Source organism: Corvus hawaiiensis, chromosome 16 (genome assembly GCF_020740725.1).
Source record: "Corvus hawaiiensis isolate bCorHaw1 chromosome 16, bCorHaw1.pri.cur, whole genome shotgun sequence".
NCBI lineage: Eukaryota > Metazoa > Chordata > Aves > Passeriformes > Corvidae > Corvus > Corvus hawaiiensis.
In genome coordinates, this window is record NC_063228.1 from 3,747,713 (window position 1) to 3,765,380 (window position 17,668).

General features: G+C 40.6%; 1 protein-coding gene across 1 annotated transcript in view; it reads right to left on the reverse strand.

Moving 5' to 3' along the window:
* Positions 1-7,962: 7,962 nt before the first annotated feature.
* The window catches only part of C16H7orf50 (chromosome 16 C7orf50 homolog), a 32,929-nt gene continuing 23,223 nt past the window's right edge, over positions 7,963-17,668 (reverse strand). The window contains exons 3-4 of the mRNA XM_048320426.1: positions 14,484-14,565; positions 7,963-10,102 (exon numbers count right to left, since the gene is read on the reverse strand). Of these exons, the coding sequence (XP_048176383.1) occupies positions 9,920-10,102; positions 14,484-14,565 (265 nt within the window). The 3' untranslated portion in view covers positions 7,963-9,919. The remainder of the gene's footprint in view (positions 10,103-14,483; positions 14,566-17,668) is intronic.

Below are 17,668 nucleotides of genomic sequence, written 5' to 3' on the forward strand. Positions count from 1 at the left end.
AACAAAGTCATGCAGCCCTACTCCCAGCTGACCTCTAACTGCCCTCGGCACAAAATCAGGGACGAAAAGGAGTGTCAGGCACCAAGAGGAGACCCTACAAGTGGTCCCATAAGTGCTTCAGTGTTCCCAGTCCTCCATTTCTTTACCTCTCTGGCACCTTCCTGAGGAGGTGTCAAGGAGGTGGGTAAAGGACTGAGCTCCTTAAATGCTCATGTTTAATTGACCCTGTGAATTATCCCATCAGTCCTGCATCCTCCACATCAGTCCATTTGTCCTTTCCTCCCACAGAACCACCCTGGGGCTCCTTTGACGCCGCCATCCTGCACTGCCAGGCACCAACCCCCTTTCTGGGCTGTTCCATGAAGCCACTGCCTTTTGGATCCCTGCAAAGTGGTTACAGCTGGGAAATGGCTACCTGGGATCTGCCAGATCTTCTCTGCCTGCTTAATGCCAGCTGTGGCACCTCTGGCCAGATGTTCCACTCCCACTGTCCCCATCCCTCGTGTGAACATGAACGACCTCTGACACCACTCTCAGACCAGGGCAGGAGCCATTCCTATCATAAGCAACCTTTGCTCATTTCATTCACGTGAGCAGCTGCAGTGGCAGATTTTGGGGAGGATTTGAGGGATCTTGGTGATGAGCAGAGATCTCTCCAGTGGACCACTGCAGACAGAGGAGGGTGTGTCTTTAAAACCTTCAGCATCCTCTTGTCTATTCCTTCAGTCCAGTTAATGAAATCATTTCAAACAAATCAGTGTTGCCCAACACTGTTCAGCAGTCAAGCTGCTTATTCCTTGCACAGCCTCTTGGCTCATCTCGAAATAAGGGGCATATGCTTTTGGGGCAGAGACCAGCATTTATTTTGAGAGATGCTTTAGGATCAGGACAGTCACTGCTAGCTCATCACATTTACTATTCAGGATTATTGGACCACAAGCGACCTTTCGGGTTCTTAAGACTTGGATTACGAAGGGCTTTATGTACTAAGCCTAATGACTTGAATTACAGCCTGAGCATCCTGACAATCAGAAAGGGACTACAAGCTTTTTACTTTCTTCTATCCACAAAACAGCTTGGGCCGGATTTTGAACCCATTTCAAGGCTATGTCAAGCTGGTGCCCATCAGAATGATCTAGCTGAGTTGCAAGAAAGGCAGGATGACCTAGGTAAAGGTCATGTCTGAGAGAAATGGCAGGGTTTTCTAGATAAGCCAGCTGGGACATCTGTCTGCTTTCCTCTGAGACAATTATTTGATTATTTCCACATGTTAAAAAAATCACTCTGAAATGCTACAGCACATTTTAATCCGTGGGGCTGCAGTAGCAGTACGTGGTATTTTGTCATTTTCAAATCTCAGTGATAAAAAGTTTTATGGGATCAACAATTACCTTCCTGTAACTGGCTGAACTGGAAATACCTTTCAGTTCTCAAAACAAAACAAAACAAATTTCAAAATGCAAGTATCAGCAACTTCTGTTACCCCACTCCAAGGCACGTGGGCTGCTGTTGCTACACACAGTTCCACGTTAGTGAAATTGGCTTCCTGTCTAAAACATGTGAAGTTTCTGTTCCCCATTACCTGCACTCAGGTGCCCTTTTCCAGGACCAGTGACAGAGCCCACCCAGCACACTCTGGATTGTTCCTGTGCACAATCCAAACCACCAGTGCCTTCAGCTGCAGAGTGGGTCAAAAGTTTATTTTGACCATTAAAGCAATTTTATGAGGGAGACAGGACCCACGGCCACAGCAACGATGCAGATAAAGGTTTTTAAAGGATTGATCCGTTCTGCCGGCTGCAATCCCGTTCCATTAGCAAGGAGGGGGAGGGAGCACTGGCACCAGCAGGGCAGGAAAGTGAGGACGTGCTGTTTGCAGAAGGACAGCACTGGTCACATTCCCCTCATTCCCCTGGAGCAGCAACCACCTGCAGCACCCATGTGGGGAAGAGCACAAAGCCAGGCTCACCTGCCACCCTTTCAGCTTCTGCTGAGACCCCTCAAAACAAAAGCCAAACAAAACCGAACTGAGACGCTCTGTCTGCTCTGTGTTAGTGGGGTGATTCAACAAGAGTCACTGTTTTCTCATTAAACAATGTCAGAGATGTACTCCTGAGCTCTCTGCGGTCACTTTTCCCCCCTCCCTTTGTCTAAAGACAGCTGCAATAATAAAAAATGGATTTAGCAAACAACAGGCAAACCCCTGGTTTTTTTAGTGAGCCAATGAGTATTTTCTAGGACTGAACCAATCTCTGGAAATACATGTCAAGTTCACTGTAGTTTTCCTTCCACATTCTGTGCTCTACAGTTGGCAGACCTGGCTGCTCAAAAGAAAAGTAACACAATAAAGTGCACAGTGCTGCACAGGGGGTAATTTTTGAATGAGTTTTATCAGACTCAGAATCCAGACAGCAATACCTGTCCTATTTTAAGTTTATGCATCTCCTAACTTTGATAAGCTGTCTTCCTCCTCATCGTTGCTAATTTAGCCAGCTGAACTTTTCCATCTATCAGTTAAAGTAAATGATAATCTGCTCAGGAGCTTGCACAGGAAAGCAAGAAGGATGCTGGTGCAATATTCATAATGCAACCATCTGCCCACTGCAGAATGTCCATCTCTGAGATTAAACAGCATGTTAAAAGCACTGGAAATTCAAACTATCTAAAGTGTTTTCTTCTTTTCAATCATAAAAATATCTGGCAGTGGTCTGAGTTCTGACTGAGGTGTGTGTCCTCTGCAAGGAATTAGTAATTTCTAAGAGCAGCATCTCCATGCCACTGTTCCTTCACCGTGCTCACGCTTCCCACTGCTGAGGGGCTGATGAGCAACCCTGTAATTCGGCCAGTGAGAGTTTGTTTACAGGAAAGGACAGCCTAGAGAGTGACAGTGACCCTCCATGATCCTGCCTGGCACCTGCACCCAGGAGCCAGAGGAGGCACACACACGGACTGGATGCTGGAAAGCACCAACACACATGCCATTCCCCAAACAAGAGGCAGAGCCTCACAGGCCTTACCAAGGCACTGACAACCATCTGTTTGAAAGTTTCTTTTCAGTCATCTCAGACACTTTTCAAGTGCTTAAATAATTTCTACCATCTCACTCAATTTTTACAGGACACACAGTCCGGGATGAGGTTCAGAGTGGCCTCATCTCTCCAAACAAAAGCATGTCCAGATGCAAGGTCTGAATTTGTTTGGTGGGACATGTCCCCAGGGAACTTTTCACACAAAGACAGAAAGTGGAAGCACAGTTGGGGTCATGGAGGTGGTATGGGTACAGCTGGGGACCTAAAAGGGAAGTGTGAGCAACATCTGCTGATGAATGCTCCTGCTTCCAGCAGGCACTGAAAGCTGCCAAAAATTTTTGGTAAGGGTTACAAGTAACAGCTGTACTGACCTGAGAGGGATCACAGCCAAAGAAAGGATGGTTCAGGCAAAGCTGTGCAGTCAAACTGGAAGTAAGCATAGCCTTTGACAGTCCTGCAAGCTGCCACTGAAACAGGAGAACCTTGGACACAGGCTGCAGGATAATCACAGACAGCGTCTCATGGGATGCAAAGGAAAACCTGAGCTTTACCATCGCTTCAGGTTCATTCTTTAACTGAAACCAAAGCAGGCACTTCCTTCATGGGACTGGCAGGGAGCTGCAGGCAGGTCAGGTGGGTGACAACGATGGCACTGCTGGCCTGAGTTTGAACATCATCCACAGTAACTTCCACAGCTGCTCCATTTTACTGCAAGAAGCCCAGAAGGTGGCCCATGGACTGCAGCCCTCCAGAGGGTTCTGAGGCTGCTCTGAACACACAAATCCTCTCTATTTATGTTGTAGTCACGGCATCATCACAAAATGGGACCCTAAGTCCTTCCTGGCACTGAGATGTCACCAGTGCAGTGAACTGGGCCGAGGCTGCTGCTGAGCACGCTTAGACACTGGAATTTCATCCAGATTTTGCCTGTTTAATGCCAGCAGTTCATACACAGGACCCTGCTTGCAATCAGCCCTGGTATTTTCAGCTGCCTTGGCCCTAAGCACTAACCACAAGTAAGACTTCAGAGAAGCTCCATATTTATTCTTTGTGGCGTATCATAGTGCCCCATTAAACAAGGACAAAAGACTTCCTTATGTAATAGAGATGCTATTTGTTATTTTTAACCTTATGGCAGCCAGGATTTGTGCCAGGTGGCGTGCTGCCTTAACCAAGGAACTTCAGGAGGTTACATTCCTTGCTGTCATCCCTGCCCTCTGGCAGTCGATGCCCATACATGGTTTCCTGGCTGCCTGTCCTTGTGCCTATCTGTGAGCATTTATTTGTGACAGCTCTCGGAAATACCAGTCCTGTTGAACAAGGTAAGTCAGGATGCTGATCAGTCCTTCCAGGATCCTGCAAGAGCTTCTGCTTCTCATAAAGGGTCCTGTCTATGTGAAACCCATGAAGTCTGTTTCCACGGATCTATGCTACCAGAGAAACACCATCGCTGTAGCTGTAGTTTTTAATTTCTCCAGATAGCTTTAAAACATCTTGTTTAGTCCGATTAAGCCCGTGGAAAGCAGACAAATAAAATGGTGGCAACTCCCCGCAGCACAAGAGTGAGACGAGGCAGCAAAGGCCATGGAGAGCACTGAGCCACGGGCTGAGCATCCTGAGCAGCTGGGATCCCGCAGCCTCCCAGCTCCCGGCGCTCCACGGACTCACGTCACTGCTCGCCTGGCAAATTCCATCAGCAGCATCACCGGGCCAGATCTGGGCAACTTCATGGAGCTTAAGCAAGCCTGGCTCATGCAAAGGACGCTGCCAAAGCCTGTTGTACCTCCAGACCAATCCAGGGAAACAGCAGTGCCAACATCCTTTGGGTCCAAAGGAGCTCAACAGCAAATGATGATTTTCACAGTGCTGTGGCTGGTCTGGCTCTTTGTAAGCAAGTAAGAGCGACAGATCCTGTGTCCCATGGCTTACAATTTTATAAAATACACATGGGACCATGAGGAGAATAGATGTAAGTTGTCACAGATGTGGTATTTCAATTAGCAGCAAATACTCATTAAAAAATCAGAATAACTAAAGCTAATAGGGAATGTAACTCCACCTTCCAGTGAACAGAAGGGTAACTGGTAATTATAACTATGTGCTCACATAATTTCAGGGTTTTTGCTTGTTTGCCTCTAACACAATCCCCCTTCATTCAGTCTCAAGGCTGGAGGCACAGAGAGGTAGAATTTTAATTCTTCTGGCCATTTATATACATGTGGCATTTCTTGACCTTTTAAGTATTTGATTTTGAAACCTATTTGACTTTTTGACGTAGGTGTTTTTGTGGGTTTTGTTGGGGAATGCCAAAAATTTTCTGCATGTAAGGCAAAAGAAATCAATAAGAGCAACTGTATGAGTGTTCTTCTGTTTGTACCCAGAGGGGCCTCCCTCTACGTCTGTGACACCAGTTAAAGTTTCTCAGTAGCACAAGCTTCTTATTCAGCTTTGTTTTGACAAAGAAAGATAAACCACTGTTTTGCTTTGCCCTTCCCCCACCATTTACTAATTAGTTTTATTTAGTTTGCTATTCCCTGCTCCTTGCAGGGGAAAAAAACCCATACTTAAAAAAAATAATTATTTTAAACCGCATTAAGTTGTTGACTATGTAGGTTCTTACAAAGAATTTAAAATAGAACATAATTATAAATCACTGAGAAAATGAGCTCATCCTACACAGGCAAGGACATTTAATTGTGTCCTTGTATGACTGGAATCACTGTAAACAACTAATATTCCTATTTGCAGAGACAGAAATAACAAGCTCATTCAGCTGTACAGAAAGGGAGACATAAAAGGAAACCAAAGGCCAAACCAGAATAAGCCATTGGAAAGTTTTATGTCAACAAAACTGGATTTAAATTAAGTAACATCAATTTGCTATTTTGACTGTAAATGAATCAGAACATTAAAACATGTTTTAAAGGGAACATTTTTGATGAAACATCTGTGACTGGTTCCTACACCAAAGGGATAGGAAAGTTACTACTTATTTCTGTGTAGGATCAAAGCCCAACTGCAAAGTTACTTCTCTGGCTTTGGGACTGCTTTGTAGATCTACATTTTGAAAATGAGAAGAGCAGCAGAACTGCAAGGAAAACACTGAATAAATGACTTATCAGTTGCACACAAAGGAAAACACAGCCCTGATGACATAATTAAGAAGTTGCATCACAGCACATACGCATGAAGGACTAAAATTTAAATTACACGGACAATTTCCATTCTTATGCTTTCTAATTTTCCGACTGCTTGACTTTGCAACTTAAATCTCTTTTATGATTGTTGTTTCTGACACTGATTTGCAGAAATGGGAGCAGATTTTAACGTTTGTTATTCTGCCTTACTTGGTGGCAAGGTTTAGAAAAATGCACAAAACAAAACCAAAACCCCCAAGTTCAAACCAAAGATGTGCATTTCTAAGCTATTTGAAATAATGGGAGAGGAGTCAATAGTCACTTTGCTTTAAAATCAAGAGAAACACAGCAGAGCAGTTCTCCAGTAAGAGGAAATAAGGAAATAAACCACACATTCAACAACTACAAGATGCCCTTTCCCAATACAAACAGAATCCATTTACCCAGTAATTTTACAATGGTGATAACAAATTAAAATTGTGGGCAGACAGTGGAGAACCAAATAGATACACAACCCATAGCAAGGATGAGCCAAATTAAAGGGAACTTCTTACACTGTCAAATTTTGAGTAATTAGTACTTCCATTAGAGGCACACTTCCAGCTTTAAGCAATTCTAAGTAATTAATGTTCCTTTATTTTGCCTGGAAGTCCTGACTTCAGCATTCTCTTAGGACATGCATTCTGCTAGCCAGAGCTACACAATGCAGATTAACTTGACTAGAAGGCGATTAGCACAGGCAGATGAAGATGTAATTTGTCATTCTGTACCCACTGCTACTTCCAGCCTGGGATGCAATTTTATGTAACACAGCAGACTGATTCAAACAAAGACACGATTTTGTCCTATCTGTACCCAGATGATTGTCTAAGATACCAGCAATGTTGAGATTTGAAAATTGGACATGACCAAACGACAAAATGTGAATGAAGTGCCAGATTACATCTTCCCACACAGCTCCAACCAGCTACAGGAATTCAGTAACTGACTGCACACTTAATAATTTAAGATAAATAATTTTAAATGCATGATGGAGGAGGTTTTTCTATACTTACTCATCACATAATGTAAATTTAGGGATGAAAATGCCAAGCTGAGCAGGAAGCAGAGGCTGGTGTGGTGGATAGTACATGGACAAGGCAAGATTTGCTTGCCAGAGGCACTACAGCATTTGCACAGTCTGTGGATAAGCTGTCTGGGTCCTCACAATCTTTTCTTTACAATGGGCCTAGCAATACAGATCCCCCAAAAATGTGGGTTCTTGCATTTCCTGCCTGTTTTGAAGATGACTTGTTTGCCCACTAGCTGAAGATTCTTGAAGAAAAGGTGTGAAGTAAAATAAATGAAATGGAATTAAAGTGCCCTTTTCTATTTGTACTACAACATCAAGTATTAGACAACTCTTAGAATATTTCATATTGAGCTTTGACATGCGAGACACAACCCCACCAAGCAGCAGTTTTACAAATCTTTTACCCAGTTTCAAGACCCCTCTGACCCTTGGACAGTACCCACACCAAGAAGCACGTGGCAGAAAGCACCATGCCTTGCTTTCTCTGCCAAATGCAACCACAGCAGCAATTACCTCCAACTGTAGCTTCTGGATTTTCTGTAACTGCAAGAAGCAGAACCCCAAGACCATGATCTTCACCCAGCAACTGGTGGGACTGAAGGGAAAGCTGGAATTGCAGCTGAGGAAGAGGAGAGACAAGCAGGACCTACTCCCAGAGGTCTATTACCTGGTGCTGGTGAGAGCCTCTCAATGTTCTTCTCCAAATACTACTGTCCACATGGACTCCAGATTGACAGGCCTTGTGTGCTTTTCATACCAATTGATATAAAATTAACTATGACATTCTTGATCTACAAAGCTTCTTTTCTTACAGATTTGTCAGCATTTACACACTGTCAGAACTAAGATCCAAGAAAGGCGTATCTCACCAAATATGTCAAAATCATAGAAGGTTCCCACATTTTTACCCAGACCTTACCTTTATCACCTTCTTTACAATTCTCTTCCAAAGTGCACTTGCAATGTGCTTGTGCTTTTGAGCTACAAGGTGTCTCAAGTGCACAAACGAGGACCCAGATTTTTGTGTGACAGAGAAATCAAAAGCGGTGACATTCAAATATCTTGAGGGAGAACAAAAATTCTTCTCTGACATCTAACATGCAATGATAAACTCACAAAAAGCCACTTTGCAAATTTCATCCCTGAGAAATTCCTATTTTCCCTCATGAAAAGAAAAAAGTATCAGCTTCTGCTTGGAGTGACAGCAGGTTTTCCCAGCTGCATATTCTCCCGTGTAAAATATATGACCCAATGATCTTTACGAGTTCACTAAATGTCAGGATCACTTCTTTTTATTACAGATCCTTTACACCAGGTTTCTCACTGCAAGATCAATGCTATACAGCTCAGAAAGGCTTTGACTGTGCCCCGAGGCACTGTCAACAGCTCAGTGAAGAACCTGGACACTGCTGCTCAATTCTGCCCATTCTTGTGCCAAACTCCATCCCAATTATTCTTTTAGAGCAGGGCATGCTGGTTTTTAGTCTTTTTTTGGCTGAAAACATCCTCCCCAGCAAGTCAAAAAGCATAAGTTATTTGTTATTAGTAATATATTTCATACTTTTTTATGATTTGTACTAAGCCATGACTAGGAAGACTGTCAAATCCACTCAAATGCTTCTTATTGAAAAATCAGGCCTTCATATCCATAGATCCTCCCCTCCTTCACCCACCCAAATTAAAGCTGTAATTCCCAAAGACAGACACTCTTCTGAAACACCACACATTTCATATAGTTGTTATTAATAAAGTATGAACAATGTTTGCAGAAATATTAAAGAATCAGGTCAAGAACTCTGTCTGAATACCAGTGTTATTAAATAAGCCAATCATCCAACTTTTCAGTAGTTAATGTCCTTGGTTTTTACTTGAAAGCCTCATTTTCAGCACGTTCATAAGAGACAAATGTCCCATGCCAAAAGGAATGAACCTGAATTAACTCTTTTGGATGCCAAGTGCAGGAGGAAGAGGAAAATGCAATATTGGCAGGCTGGATACAGCACAGTGCTTCTGATCATAGGGCAAGTTTAGCTACAGTCTGATGATTACAGCACATACAGTCAAGGATTTGATCTGTTCCCATCTGTGCATTATCTGAGTATCTAAACAATTGCCCTAATGCATTTGAAAACTTTAAAATATAAAAAGAAAACTAACAAAGCTGATGGTATCTCCAGATCACTGTGTGAAGTACTAATAAGCAACTGTGTTATACAACCCGTGTTCAACAGACTGAAAATGATCTTTCCCAAATCCAAATGACATCCTTCTGAAGCTGAAAGTGAGAGATTACAGCTGGCTGAGCACACACTGTACTGTACATTCATTTTAAAAGCTGCCATTGTAAAAGACTCTCCAGGCTTGATGTTGGGTTTCTTTGCTCTTCTTATTAAGAGCTGCAAAGTTCCTCATATTTAACAGTAATTACAGGGGGAGATGGAGAAAAACTAATGAGACAGAGAGAGGTTTCTTTTTTTAAAGAGGTGCAGTAAGATTAATAGCAAGACTATGGGCTATATATGTTATTTTTATTTCATCACCTCCAAACACGATAAATATTTTCAATTGGAAAAAATTATGAGTATAAAATTTAGTATTATCTTTACAAATCCTTTACAGCCTCTGTATGTGACATCCTCTCCTTCCCTCCACCAGACAACAATTATGACACAAAAATACTCTCAGGACAGCAGTTGCAGAACTTGTCTGATGCGCTCGCACTTCTCCAGCAGGTCTGGGTCTTCTCCATCAGAACCATCAAATTCCTTCATAAAAGCTTCTGCTTTCTGCACAGTTTTGTCTCGTGCATTGCCCTGAAGCCCTTGCAGATAATCCAGTAAAATGGTGAAATACTTGTCTGGAACCTTAAAAGAAAAAACAAAAGGAAGGAAAACCAGCTTTATTTTCTCCCCTCTCAATACTTATTTACAATCACATCACAGCAACACCTGAAAGACAACTAGGAAAATGGCATGGGCTTTGGTGTTTGCCAAAGTCCAACTCCAAGTGGAAATCCAAGTGGAAATGTTTCCTGCCAAGGTTCAAGCTGCCAGGAGGGAAGGACCCTGGTGAGAGGACTGTCATGTGCTTGGATGGGCAAAGCATCTGAGAGGAAATGCTCAGCAGATGTGGAAATGCTCATCAGCAAATGCAAACACTGCCTGACAGGGAGCCCAAGGCTCTGAGGGTTGGTGGAAAAAAAAACCAAAACACATTAGCCAAATCCTCCTTTTGGAAACACAGATGCAAATCTTACTAAAATCGGTGAGAATTGCATGCAAATGTCTGAAGAAAGAATTTTGCTGGAATTCCCCTTGCCCTTACCCAAAAATTGTTTGCTGAGATACCACCCACCATTGCACACTTTGACAGAATGCTTATACAAAGGAATAGAACTTAATTTGAAAAGCAAACTGAAATTCAGACATATGGAAATAATTTTTAAATCATGCTGACTAAAACTGATAGGCTCTACCACCGTGTCCAACATTAAAAGCACTTTAGTCATCTACAATTGCCTTACCCCTGTTTCACTCCCTTTCTAATTAACTAGTCAGAGATTAAGTTTTAGCTTATCTTGTACAACATACAATTTAAATGATCATTATATTAATCTTGACAATAACTTAGCAAAGACTTTGGAATGATTTATTCAGTACTTCATACTGAAGTGCTTTCAAAAGTAATAGGTGAGCAAACCTACGCTGATCTTAACTTCGTGTTGTGTATCTGTGGAACAGGCTCCAGCCAATAACAGGGTATTTTTTGCTGTGAATCATGAGATGTTAAAATGATCTCATCCTGCAAATATGTTTCTCCATGTTTAACTTTACACATATAACTTGACATGAGTCAAGTTAAACACATACGTAAGTATTTAAAGGATTCGAGACTAATTATTCGAGGGCGGTTTCAATTCTGCAAAGTACCAACATTTCAGAGAAGACAGAGCTTCAACAGACACTTAATTTACAACTTACTTCTCCATGGACATTTGGCAGCAGAACTTTGATCACTAAAAACTTCTATCACTCCAAAAGAAGAGGAAGAAAGAATATTCCAACACTGCCTTCATCAATCAGGGGTATTACAAAGTAATAAATCAAAACTAAAGTCTGTGTTCAGCCTCCTAACTTGTACACTATGGAAAACCTTCTAATTCTTCACACAAACACTCTTGCATTAAAGAAACAATACAGTTACAAAAGAAATATTAATTTTACAATGATTAACACTGAAATGGATGATATATGAAGCGTTGCTATACTAAACAAATCAAACACAGTGAAAGATATCTGTATTTTTGGAAGTTTTCACTCACAGTAAGCTGGTACTAATAACAGATGAACCCATTTAGACACAAACAATTCCAGTGTGACAGCGCTCCTTTAATACACATACTCAGTACTAAGCTTTTAAAGCTCAGCAACATTTCCATGTTTCAAACCTTGGCCAAGTTATCTCTGTAATTTACAACTCTTGTTCTCAGACCTCATGGCACAGACATACCTGTGGAACTACAGTTATTATTATATCATTTAAGCTAAATGCTTGAGGGGGCAATTGAAAGCCTGCTCTAAATTTAGAAATACTAAGTGTGCAGACTTAACATGTGGCTGCCTGAAGCCTAGAAAACATTTAGCATTTGGCCCTGAGGGTGCTCAAGTGTTCAAAAAGTCTGATTTTTTCCTTTAACATAACACAGCTCTGAGGTTTATTTCATCAGGAGCTCAGAACACAGCACCCTGTGGGCAAGGTAAGATCGTATTTCCTCCTGGCTTACACAGACAGTAGAGCCACAGCAAGGACTGGAACACACAAAGTACCAGCAAAGAAAGTTAATGAAATCCAAATTCTAGTTCCTCAAATACAGTAGTACAAAAGCAGTCATTTCAGGGGTCTTGGCGAGGTTTTTCAAGGAGGAACACAATCCTTGCTCCAAGGTCAGTTCAAGGCTGGTTTGAAATTGGAGATCAAGATCTCCCACCACAGCATTGGCAGTCGAAGCAAGGCTTATGGGATTTTGTTATTATTCTTTTGTTAAACTGTTTTGACCATTTTCTTGTGTCTTCTTCTCTCTCACACACCAAATCTTGCCTCTGTCCTAACTTCCTAATATGCACTAGAGCTGATTAATATGGAAATAACCCCAAGTGAAATAAATATGGAAATAACCCCAAGTGAAATAATTCCTGTCTTAGGGAAAAGGCAGGAAACATTACAAAAGAGTACCAGGAAAAGAACAGTTATCACTTTTAAATTATCCTGTGCAACTCTGAAGTGTTCAGACCTGGAGACCTGCAGACACCCACATATTTTGCAAAGCAAACACAGACACCAGCCCAGAGCAGCTCAGCTCGTTGCCTCCAGGCTGCATTTTGGGCCACCTTCTGCAGAAGCTTCAGACACCCCTCCAGGCCCTGAAGTCCAGAAGCTGAAGACTGTTCTAGTAACGTCCTAAAAATGCTGTGCCAGATGATAAAGACCAACAAATGACCTAGTGCTTATTTTATTCTGGGTGCTGGAGAAGTTTACACACCATAGGTACACAGGCCTGGCTGGGAAGCTGTCAGCCAACCACCAGATGGATTTTAAAGGAGCTTAAAAAACCATTCATCTAGCAAACAATTTCAAAATCTCAACTTATTTCTTAGAGAAAGAGGCCTATCAGTACAGGAAACTCAATTCAGGCCTTTGCATGGCTCTTCAGTAGGCATCCAAGTGACACCGTGAGATCAAAGATGTGGCTTAGGAAGGAAAGAAACTTATGTCTCCTTTTGTACTTCAGTCATGCTTGGATTACCAACAGATTTTATTCTGTAATGGACAGGAAGCTGAATTTGGGTATAAAAAAATATTCAAAAGAAGCTGGGTGTGCCCTCCCTATGGTCCTGATGAAGAAAGAGACTTCATCATACGCTTAATTATAAGCACTTGAGCAGTTGTACTAACTTCACTGAATCTGGATGCAGATGTTAATCATTCTCTGAAGCTCATATTCAATGCTTCTCTGATTATTAAACTACAAAATATGTGAATTTAAATTAACCAGAGCACTTCCATCAGAATTTAAAATAAAAGGAAATTTCATTTCAATGTTGAGAAATAAGGAGATAATCTGTGTTTTGATACATAAAACAAATGCTACTTACAGTTCATTGTGTCCCAGTGTATTTCAACACAAACCCCAAAGTAAACAGGTAAGAAAAGCAAAATCATCCCTCTGCCTGCCAAACAATTTCTAGGTAGCTTTGAAGAGCATACATTGATTTTGAGAGGTTGATAAAGACTTTTAAAGGAGAAACTTAAAAAACAGAAGACAGAGCAAACAACGCAGAAACCAAAATCAAATTTGTACTCTGCAACTCATCTTTTTAAAGTATTTACACCATGTGAACATTTTTGCCTTCATGAAACTCTGCTGTTAATTATCTGGCTGTCTAAAAAGGTAACACCCAGAGTCAGGTGATTGGCTTAAGAGCTGCTGACTAATTTGAGTCAGAAAGATTGGTATGAGTAAATGTTCAAGTGCACACAAAAAAATCAGCAAAACCTAACTGAATATCAACAAAATGAACCAATAAGTGAGGCACTGTGCAAATGGGCAGATGTTTGTTCTATTGCACAACAAAATGAATGACCTGAAATCCTCATTTGATACCACGACGGTCAGACACTTATTGGAAATTCAATTTATGTTGTTTCTTAAGTTATGAAATGAATGGATTTCTGTATGGATGCAAGCCTGGCTTCTGGTTATACTTTATGCTCTTCACAATCAACATCGGGTTTCACTTATATTTAAATGAGAGAGCTATTTTAACATCTTGGCAATATGGATGTACATCTTCTGTGGAGCCAGAGATATCTGAAACAATATGAGAGCTGCGGTTTGCAGTATTGGGTTCCACATTAGGAAATTCAAATTAAGGATATGACTCAAATTCTCAGCAAACTCCAGATTTAAATAAAACATGAATCTGCTCTCTTTATGCTTGATATCCATCAAGTATAAAAATCTAGCATACACAGGACAATGAACACCAACAAAATAAAAAGATCAATGGTAAGCAATTAAAATGCTTCAGCATCTTGGTTAAAAACAAACTAATTTGTAAATTATTAAAAAATTATGAGACAAGTGCATGGCTAGTACGAGGAAGTTTTGGTTAATAAAGAATAGCTATAACTAATGAATAAGACTATGTCATGTTTGTTCTGAGAAAAAGCAGCATGAATACAAACCTTGTCTTTATCATACATGTGCAGGAGAAGCCACGTCTGTCTTGTCTTTTGAAACTTCCATTCTTCTGGGTTTTTAGACCAGCTGTAGAAAATAAGGAAAAAAAATTGCTTAAACTGTGATATCAAACCATTCTTTATTTAGAAAATATTCCCTACAATTCTTCCAAGTGACTCTTTGTATGCACGACACGGAGTTTCATGGCACTGTGGGACACAGATACTGGCACATGTTTTGTACAAGGCCACCTGGCTTCTGTGCCAAAAAATCATAGGAAGATATCATAGCCAAGAAGGTTATAAATTTTCCTCAGAAAGCAGTGATTCCTTGAAGTTAAATATCAAGTCCCACTCCCCAGCTTTGGCCCATCCTTTATGAGAGGTCATTGCCCTCGTTTGACCAGGACAACTGAGCACCCCAAATCTTTACCCCTGCTGCAGGGCTCAGTATCTGGGGAGGTGGAGGGGACAGGAATCAAGTTTGGGCTTCAGAAAGTTGGTATTTCACATTTATCTGAAATTTATATGAAATTAAGCAGCCTCTGAGAGACTTGTGCTACAATGGTCACCTCAGCAATGGCTGCAGCCCATCACAGATGGCTCTTCTAGAGCAGACAAAATTCATCCTTCAGGAGCAAATGTTTTAAGGCTTGGGCTTGTCTAAATGTGTGACTTAAATGCTTATATTTATAGGCTGGAAAAATGGGGGGGTTATGTCTTTCATGAGGAATACTTGAATACTGTTAAAAGTGAGAGGCTAAACAAATTATTAACATCTGCAAATGTTTTTTGGCTGTTCAGCAAACACATTTTCAATATGCAAAATTTTAGCTGGGTTAAAATAGCACATTTATGTGCATCTTGAACATGTTTTTAAAGCTGGTATATTCTGGTTTAGATGAAGAAAGAGGCATTTATTTCTATAAAAAAATGAGCAAACCAGTAAATCTCGCTATAAAATGAAGACTACTTTTTAAAATTATGTGCTTGAAAATATGTATTGTAACACATACAAAATCTGACAGTATGCTAAAGTATCACTTGAAAAGAAAGAAAAAAAATATAAGGAAAAAACCAGAAACTTTCACATTTATTTGATTTTTCTCTAAAGAAAAGTAGGTCTCCAGAGGGTAGCATGCAAGATGCCATTAATGTTCCAGCTTGTTTTACACAGCAATAGAGAGCACAGAGATCAGTTGAAAAGCCAGCTGGGCAGGAGAATTAGTATTGTTTAAACACTGTCAAGTCTAATAAAGCAAAAGAGTCCTCATCTCTGGTGAATGCTGCACCAGCAAATACATTGTTCAGCCAATTCAATGAAAGAGAAAAAAATGAGACAACAAATTTGTACAGAAAGGTTTCATGGAAGCCTCTGAAGAAAATCTAAAGAAAAAGATTATTGTCTTGATGTTCAAATTCAAGATAAAGAACCACAGCTTATCATTAGTTAAACATAATAAAATAGCTTATAACCAAAATATAAGGTAGAAATCAGACAATTAACAGTAAACCAGGAAGGACAGACAAAACATGAAAAACCACAATATATCATCCTTTACATGCTCAAGTTAAACCTACAGATGAGCTGATTTAGAGGCTTCTTTTGGAACACTGTCAATAAATAGGCAGAAGTTTGCAAAACCAATATTGCACAAAAGCATAAGGCCAAAAAGCTGACTGAAAATGTTACAGAATTAAATAAAAAACTACTATTATGGTGAAACCATCCCTTCTCCCACTGCCACCCAGCTAGAAACCACAGTACTTGCAAAGCAAAATCACACAACCCTTGGTGTCACTTGTCTTTGCAGCAAAGTGCCCAACTGGACAACAAATGGCACCACCTGAAGTGAGAGGAGCCAACAGAGAATGAGGTAAAAAAGGCTTTTCTTGTGGGTGCAGTTCGTGGGGTCAACAACCACCTGCTCATCTGTACGAGGCAAACACAGCAACTCCTAACTGAGCAACTGGGACTTCTGCCACCAGTCCTTCACAAGAAACAAAATAAAGCAATGACAGCACTTGCTGATTTTTTTAGTGTTTTCTTTCATGAGGTTCATCCTCAAGAAGAAGGAGGTAAGTTTAAAATTCTTTTCTACATGAATAAAGCCTGGAAACAGTTCACATTACAGTCTTTGCAAGGTGACAAGAACAAGCTGAGTGACAGATCTGTGACTGCATCCCAGGAAAACAGGCCCTCTGCTAATGGAAACCTTTAAAATATGTCTATTTCTCTAAACCGTTCTATGTATTTCAACCTTTGTGATGATATCCATTGGTCAGACACACCACAGAGTACTCTGAATCTTCTGCTCTCTGCTAATTTTATGTTTCTATCACAGTATCACCTGAGTACTGTTGGCATTAAAACTTGAAAAATACAGCCTGATTTCATTTAATCTCCTATAAAACTATAGGATGTTAAAATATCTTTATTACCTAGTTTATAAACAACTGAGACCAACAAATGAGTGCACTATAAGGTTAATTGCTCTTATTAACCTATTACCAAAACCATATGCTCTCTTCTACGTGTTAAGGCAAGTGGTTGTACTCCTGCATCCAAGACTCCATATGGACTTCCACTCCTGTGAATTCTCTTGTAGAAACAAACAAAAGCTTTAGTATGTCTTCCTGAAAGGTTCTGCTCTGTATACACCACAATAATTCACATAAACAACAAATACTTTACCATAATCAACTGCAGAAAGTATATTTGTGTCCATTAGGGCACCAGAGCCTCACAAGCCATTTCTTTCGTTTTGTGACCTGTCCTATTAGAATCAAACACTAAATTATTACAACAAGAAAAAACCAGTATTTTCCTTAATAGCTATAGGTGTACTTGTATTTTCAGAAAATACTCCTAAGTTTTTAACTGGTACGCCAACCACGGCTGTATCAACAACTCCTGTTTCTTCCTCTTCAGAAAAATGGTCCTTCTCTTGACCCAAATTCCTATCAAACTGTGGGCAAAACACTCCTGATAATGGGTGCACAATCTTTAATGCAGATACCATGACAGTTGCTCCCCCAAACAGTTATTAAAATAAAACTTTTCCACTGATTCCTCTGATTATGACAGCTTTTTCCTACTCCTGTGACAGCTTTAAAATCTATGGAAAGTATCGCTCCATGACAAAGTGAGAGCAGTATCTCTTTTTATCAGGATGACATCATTTGTACAT